The sequence below is a fragment of the Sapajus apella genome, unplaced genomic scaffold (assembly GCF_009761245.1).
Source record: "Sapajus apella isolate SASKATOON/1434 unplaced genomic scaffold, GSC_monkey_1.0 scaffold23, whole genome shotgun sequence".
NCBI lineage: Eukaryota > Metazoa > Chordata > Mammalia > Primates > Cebidae > Sapajus > Sapajus apella.
In genome coordinates, this window is record NW_022436963.1 from 31,395,475 (window position 1) to 31,403,145 (window position 7,671).

The following is a 7,671-nucleotide window of genomic DNA, read 5'->3' on the forward strand; positions in this document are numbered from 1 at the left end:
GTTGTCAGTCAATTCCTTTTCACCCGTTTATCACTGAGAAGCGTGAGGCCCAAGCAGATTCTACTCCCTGTGTAGCTGGGACACTCCCCGATGATTCAGTTCCAAGTGTGCTACAGTAATTGATTGTATCTTTTTCTCCCTTCCGCCTAGCTGTTTGATGAAGACAATCCGGTACACAAATCTGGAACCAGATACATGTTCACAACAGAGGGACACATTATATCTGTGGACGAGCATCTTCGGGAATTGCCATGGAAGGAATTCTTCTCTGAAGAGGGAGGGCAGGACCAAGAGTCTGTGCACAGGCTGAAACCTCACGAGTTAAAAGTTATCAACTCCAGCTCCAACGTGAGTTGCTTCTTCGAGGGGTGAATTGCATATAGAGGAAGAGAATATACTATTAATTCCTTAGTTGTTCAGACTTCCTGACAGAAAACTGATGGTGTACGCAGATTGGGAGGTTTGAAAACACCTCCTAAAGAAACCGTTTACATAGATGTTGTCAGGGTGTAGAGAAATCACAGGAGCAGCGGTGGCATCATCACTGCTAGCTACAGGCGCCAGTGGAGAGAATGGCTGCAGGGTCCCGGAAGTGGGAAGTCTTGTGGGAGGAGCGGCCACCCAGCAGGAGCCACTGCTCAGATCTGACTTTCGTGGCCTTGCCTGGAGGGAGCTGACAGAGTCAACATGTGATTCCTCCCTGCTCCCCTGTTTGCCTTCTGGAGCATCTTCTTGGCTGCCCGGGGCAGAAGCTGGAGGCCGATGGAGTCTGTTGATATGATCCATCAGTGGGCCTGGAGAGGCAAATGGAAGACATTCAGCAAAATCACCTACCAGCAGGAGAAGAGAAAAAAGCAGTCATAGTCAGGACGGTCCTAATGAAGTTGCTCTTCGAAGTGCCGCAAACACCCAGATCATTTAGAGTAGGGCTTTACTCCATACCTAAATTGTCCTGAGAAGCAGCAGGAAAGATTTGGAAATGGAAGTCCTTGCATCCCTAGTGAAAGTATCAGGTAGCTGTGTTGATTTGAATCAAATAGGATGGTTTGGAAGTGAGGATAGGGAAATGTGGATGAGTTGAAATTTCGAATCTTGTTATCCCTCAGGGCCTCAGCGGTCAGGTGTTCAGCCGCCTCCCCACAGATGGGTTGCCTTGGCGTTAGGGGCACCCTCTTGTCATAGACTGTGCTTCAGTGCTTTTCCATTAATGCCCCAGTGAAGGTCTTCACCATCAGTCTGTGAAGTAAATCGATAGGCCAGAGTGTAGATAACCACCCCTGCCCCCATTTTCATCAGGCCATGGAGCACTGATTGAGTGGGCAAAGCATAATCGGGAGGAAGGGAGAGTGAGAGGGAGAAGAGCTCATGACAGCCAGCGCTTACGGAACACATACCAGGGTTAACCTGTGCACCACTCTAAACGCTTATGTGGGTTGACCTGTTTACTTCTCACAACAGTCCTATGAGGGGTGGGTACTTTTAACATCTCCATTTTACAGATGAATGAAGGGAGGCGCAGAGAAATTTGGGTCCCATGGTGGAGCCAGGATTTGGACCCAGGCAGCGTCTTCTCTTTAGGAAGGAGACATCTCTGACCTGCCGCATTCACTAATAGATCTGATCCCATGATTTCAGGCACCAGGGATTCAGGCCCTCAGAAGGGCTCCCAGTTCTGGATAGGGGCATGGCCTAGTGAGGAGTCCACTTCCATCTTAGGCGTTGTCTGTAGTGCTGTTGAAACACAGAGGGGAGGGAATAATTTCCAGAGAAAATCAAGGTGGGATTCCAAGGAAGTCACTTGCTGGAGATCCTTGAAGGATGAGGGGTTATCCCCAGAAAGGATGTTCAGGCAGAAGCAGTAGCACCTGCAAAAACACAGAAAGGTGGCCTAGGGGACAGTCAGGACCAATGGAAGGGCCTGCCAGTCTTGATCTTCCAGGGATGAGGAGCAGGGCATAGTGAGTTCAAGCACAGGGCATGAGGAAAATGCTTCTTTGGAGATGAAGCGGATAATGAACGTATTTAGACAACTGCTTCCAGGGATATCACAGTTGGTTAGTTCTCAAGACGTGCATCTCCTTTGAGGACACAAAGGAGTGGGTGGGGGGCTTGAATTAAAAAAAAAAAACAAAACGTAGTCTTAAGCATTTAGAGTTTAGTTGTGAATGAGAAAAACATAGCTCAGAAAAACAGTATTTTCAAATAGCAGAAAAGTTTTCTGAAATTCTGGGTGGACTTAGGACTCCAGGGATGTGGTTTTCAGTCCTGACCACTAAGCAGTTGCTGTGATGCCTTTTAGCCTCCCTGGATCTGCCATTTCTTTATCTATAAAGTGAGGATATTAGATTATGTAAGTGGTCCTCACCTGAGGGTGATTTTGCTCCTCAAGGGATGTTGGAACAGTGTCTCTAAGCAGTGTCCTGCAGTTGTGCAGGCAGCTCCCGCAACAGTTACCTGCCCTCAAAGGTCAGGAGTTCCCAGGCCGAGAAACCCTAGATTAAGTCATCCAGCCACATTTTCTGAGAGATCAACTTGTGAGTTTTTAATTCAGAATTTAACTTTCCCTTGTTTGTGTCTTTCTAGTGCAATCGTGTACCTGATGAGAGGAGGTACTCCCTGCCCTTAAAGAGCATCTACATGCGACAGATTGACCAGATGGTTGGCTTGATTTGATCTGCTGTCTGTGAGGCCTCATCTTGAACCAGACCTTAACAACCGAGCCCAGACCATGCCAAAGTCCAGTCTGAAATGAAAGTGGATAGAAGTCTCACTGTCCATGATGGTGTAGGAATTTCTGTGCAGCGCCTCACCACATCTGGTTAATTCTTGCACACTTCACTGTTTCTCTCCTGTTCAATAAAATGCCCTGTTAAGGATGTAATTTGAAGTAAGAAGGTACATGGAAATTGGCCTCTTATGACATGCTGATGTTATAAGCACAATAGATGGGGCATCTTTGGATTGATGTTCATAGCTTTATACTTTAGAACCTAAGTCTCTTCACTTTGCTGGCACTTACTATACTGGAGTATTGCTACTTCTTTTAAAAAAAAATTTATTACTTATATTTATTTTTTTTGAGACAGGGTCTTGATACTTTTTTGAGACAGGGTTACCTGGGTTCAAGTGATCCTTCTGCCTCAGCCTCTCATGTAGCTGGGATTACAGGTGTGCACCACTGTACCTCGCTAGCTACTTCTTTGTTAGAGGATTGGAAGTGAAATTTGTGCAAAAGGGCCTGTGGTTCACTTGGTATCCCTACTTAATTGCATTGAAAATGTCATCCTTTCTGTTATTGGATAACTGGGCTCTGCCCCTGATATCCAACCATGATTTTGGATCACATGGGGGAAAAAAGTCATCTACTTTTTCATGTATGCCCCAACTAAGCTTCACAGTGTTACACATTATTTGCTTAAGAATAATGGCCTTAACCAGAATTCTTAACAGATAATCTCTTAAGTTATTATGTCATGGACTAAGAGGTTAACTGACAGATCTTTTGGATGATATTTTGCATTTTGAATATGAATTTACCTGAGGAACTCACATAGTTCCAGAACCAGGTGCCTTTTAGGGAGAGAACAATACCTAAGATCGTCAGAGCGTCCATCTTTCTTATATTTCCTAAGCAAGTATTCTCAGTTCTGACCGTATTTGGGTTAGAGTTCTGTTTTGTGTTTGTTTCCTGTGTCTAGTGCCAATTAGCTAAATCAGGGAGAAAGAAATGATCACACGACTTTTTAGTATCCTTGAGCCATTTCTCTGTGTAATACAGGCTATAGATTAGTGCCTTATATGGGTTTTGGTTTTGGCCACTGGATGTCGCAGCTACTGCTGTGTTTTTAAGAGGCCTGTTTAGCCACATGGTGGGACCGTGATGAAAGGGGGATGGAAATTGCTTGGCCCGTCTTTGCCTTCAACCTGTATAAGTAAGCATGTAAAAGGAGGAAGGTGTGCTAAAATGCCTTCTTTCTTTCTTTGTTATTTTCTTAGCCAGAACATCTCTATTTGAACCCACACTGATAAACACCCACTACTTGTACACAGTGGGGCAGGGTTGACCCCTAGTCTAGCTTCCATGAAGCGTCATGGGTGGAAATGCATTCTAGTAGAAAGAGTAGGAAATCCCTAAAACTTCCAGCCTCGAATACTACAGTTCTCACCTGTCACTGCTTGCCCACCTCTAAGGATTTCATGTACATTTTTTCAAAGCTAAAAATAAACACTGTCTAAGCTTATGTTGCATTTTTAGTCAAAAGGGAGAAATCCTCTTCTTTTTTGAAAATTTTAAGTGTTATGGTTTTAAAAATAGATATGTAGTTCAGTTCTTTGAGATTTTTGAAAAGAGGATTTTCAGTAATGTATCATCTCTGTCTTTTAAACATTACACCAGTTGTTTTAAAATAGAAAAAATAAAATGCTTCTATTTTACCTTTTTCATTTCAGAAGCATTATTCTGTTTATTAACAGTGTCCCATCTACTGCATAGAAAACTTTGAGAATAGTATATATATTTTAAATGTTTTCATTGACTCACTAAAAATGTTAAATGCACATACACGTATACACATGAGCATACTTGTACCTTTGTCTCTGGGCAAACAGGGGTGGGACTGTTAGTGGCCCATTTGGGAAAATAGAACACGTCAGAGAAGGAGGTGAGTTCTTCATGCCTGTGATTTCTCTTTTGGCGCTTCCCTCCTTCCGCTCTGGCTTCCGTGGCGGCAGTGGTGGGTAAGCAAGCACTCCAGCGTTCTCTTATTGAGGTGCTTTGCCTGTCACTTGAGCAAGCTCGGGCATTCCTTCCTTCTCATGCTCCTGGAATAGGGAACAGGGATCTTGTGCCTGCAGTGCACTGAGTGCTGCACGTGCCTCTCAGGGGCCACAGTCTGCCAGGAAATGTGTTTTATGTTAAGTCACAAACCCTCTTGAGTTCTGGGTACTGGAATTCATACCAATGGGTGAGACTGAGGGTGAATGAGTTAGTGCATATTAATCTTGGTTGTTGAGCTTCCAGACCTACCCAGTCCAGAGTTTGATGCTATGTAGTCAGTGGTTTGTGGGGCTGGATACCAGAAGGCTGTCTAGTGCCCATTGTAAAAAGAAGGTTCGTTGAGCCAGCTTCAAAGGTTACCTGCTTTCTTTTTGAAAATCAGAATATCAACAACGGTGATATATCCTGCAGGGCTTTTGCAGTTTCTTCTTTTCTGTGTTCTGAAATACTGAGTGGAGAGTGGTTGAGGAGGAGATTGCCAGAGAAGTTGCCCTGCTCAGTGCTTTGCCCCAGGAATGCCTCGAATCTGAGTGGACTTCATCCTTTGCGGCAGCTCTAAGCCTGGCCTGTTTTCCTGTTCCCACATGTAGCTAGTGTCTAGTGTCAGCTTTGCTCAATATGATGGAAGCATTTTGCAGGATTATTGTAGAAAGCTGTCTTATAGTTGGCTTGATGAAGCGTAATTCTCTCACAACAAACTTACGAATCATTACAGGGCAGGCTTGGCTACTTTAGTTGATGTGACTGAGGAATCCCTTCTGGAAGAATAATTGGCAAGGAAGGGTTTCCTGGTACTCCAGTTGCACTGGCTGTTGTGAAAAACCAGCTTCTGTTTTCAAATCTTCCCTTATTTTTGTTATTTTTATTTTTTTTCCAGCGCTTGAGCCAGAACTTATTCATTGTAACCGAATCCCCAGGTTCTGATGATGTCCTGGGCTTTTCTTATCTTAGATCATGGAGTGTGCGTGTGACACTTAAATAATTTTCTATGTATTTAAAGAAAAATGCACCAGGATAGTGTCTGCACATGACTAGGAAGTACCTGGTTTGGTAAGTGCCGTTGTGCAATCTGAGGGCCTTACTTCTTCCTCCCCTTCTCCCTTCTTCCCACCAAAGGAAAATATTCCTCTTAATGATTTCTTAGTGCAGTTTACTGAATGATTGCCACCTGTAATTTCTCTTTGGATTGTGTAGACTCAACATGAGACATTCCTTTGTGCTTTCTGGAGGGCCCCAGAGGCCTCTCTCTTTGATAATTTTTTTTCGTCTGTTGACAAAAGCAACGATCTTTTTTCAAATTTAGTGCTGGTGAAAAGTTAGGACTGAGTGATTACCTTAGCCACAGGGTGACTGAGCAGGGACTTTAGAAGAAAATCCTGAGTTTTCCTGTCCATTCCCAGACATCCAGCTCCTATTCTAGTGCCTCTTCCCTGCAGGGCAGGGACCCCTTGGGAAGGTGAGGAGGTGGGGCGGACTGGGCCGTGTGTCCCAGGCTTCGCAGGGCTCAGGGTTATGCTCCTGCTTGAATCTGGTAAAAATGTCAAGAACCTGTGGAACTCCCTGATTCTATATACCCTCTTCCTTCTTTCTGTGAGGCAGAGGAATAATATTTTTAAAGGTTATTTTGTTTTAGTTTTAAATAGCAAAACACAAGCTGCATTTTTATTTATTATGCATAAGAAAGGTAAATCTTTTTACAAAGTGTAGGGTTGGAAACTCTGGGAAAACTTACTGAAATACACAAATGCTTCTCTCTCTGTAATGTGCAATATGCTTTGCGACTATAGATTATATCTTATGTTTAATCTGTAAATAAGAAATGTATTTAAATTAAAAGGGAGCTTTTTGTAAAAGGACCAAATGTTCTTTTATAAATGTAATAAGGAATACTTTGCTCTTTAAAATTTATTAGGATTTTTATGAGTAATTTTTATTAAAATATTCTTTTTTTGAGTTGTCACTTTGTTTCTCTTTTACATACTCATGTAGACACATTCAAGACAAGGGAGAAGAACTTCTAAATGAACTGCCCATCTAGATGAGTAAAACCTGTTTGCTTTTTATAGCTAAGCCCTGAGTAATGTCTCCCCCATGGAATTCCACTACATTTTGGTGTCACACTCTTCTAATAAATGTGTTTCATGTGTGGGTCAGAACTGCTTTTCATGACCTTCGTCCCAGCCCTGGCCTTCCAGTCTGCACTAGCCTCCTTTCTCTTGGCCACTGTCACTCTCTGTTCTTATTGTCAATTAGCTGAGTATATCTGGGGTCTGAAACCAGTTCTCTGTGTTATCATAAGCAAGGCGCTTCATTTCTCCTCACTGCTGAGAGCAGTGGCACTTCATAGTCTATGTGGGTGAAGTGGCCCATGGAAAGCGTGCGGGTGGAAGGTTCTGGGGGCTAGCCTCCTTCCCTGTGTTGCCACTGGGGTCCATAATGGGATCTTGAGGAAGAGAGCTGCTCCTGCTCTGTGACATCTCAGTGTCCCAGCTTTGGTCACACACAATTCTGATGGGCCCTTTTTTTTTTTGAGACAGGAGTCTCTCTCACCGAGGCTGGAGTGCAGTGGCGCGATCTCAGCTCACTGTAACCTCTGCCTCCCAAGTTCAAGTGATTCTCCTGCCCCAGCCTCCTGGAATAGCTGGGACTACAAGTGCACACCACCACACCTGGCTAATTTTTGTATTTTTGATAGAGACAGGGTTTTACCATGTTGGCCAGGCTGGTCTCAAACTCCTGATCTCAGGTGACCTGTCCGCCTTGGTCCCCCAAAGTGCTGGGGTTACAGGCATGAGCCACCATGCTTGATGGGCCTTTTTAAAGGCCACGAAGCATGACAGTGCAAAGGAGAGACTCGAGGCTGGAAACAACTTGCTTACATTGAGCTCTACTAT

General features: G+C 44.0%; 1 protein-coding gene across 3 annotated transcripts in view; it reads left to right on the plus strand.

Moving 5' to 3' along the window:
• EDEM1 (ER degradation enhancing alpha-mannosidase like protein 1) overlaps positions 1 to 6,730 on the plus strand; it is a 33,075-nt gene extending 26,345 nt beyond the window's left edge. For all 3 annotated transcript variants that reach the window (XR_004272508.1, XM_032290535.1, XM_032290536.1), the window contains 2 exons: positions 151 to 348; positions 2,584 to 6,730. Coding sequence is in view for 2 of the 3 variants with exons in the window: in XM_032290535.1 (XP_032146426.1) it covers positions 151 to 348; positions 2,584 to 2,673 (288 nt within the window). In the remaining variant the exon portion in view is untranslated. The remainder of the gene's footprint in view (positions 1 to 150; positions 349 to 2,583) is intronic.
• Positions 6,731 to 7,671: the final 941 nt, after the last annotated feature.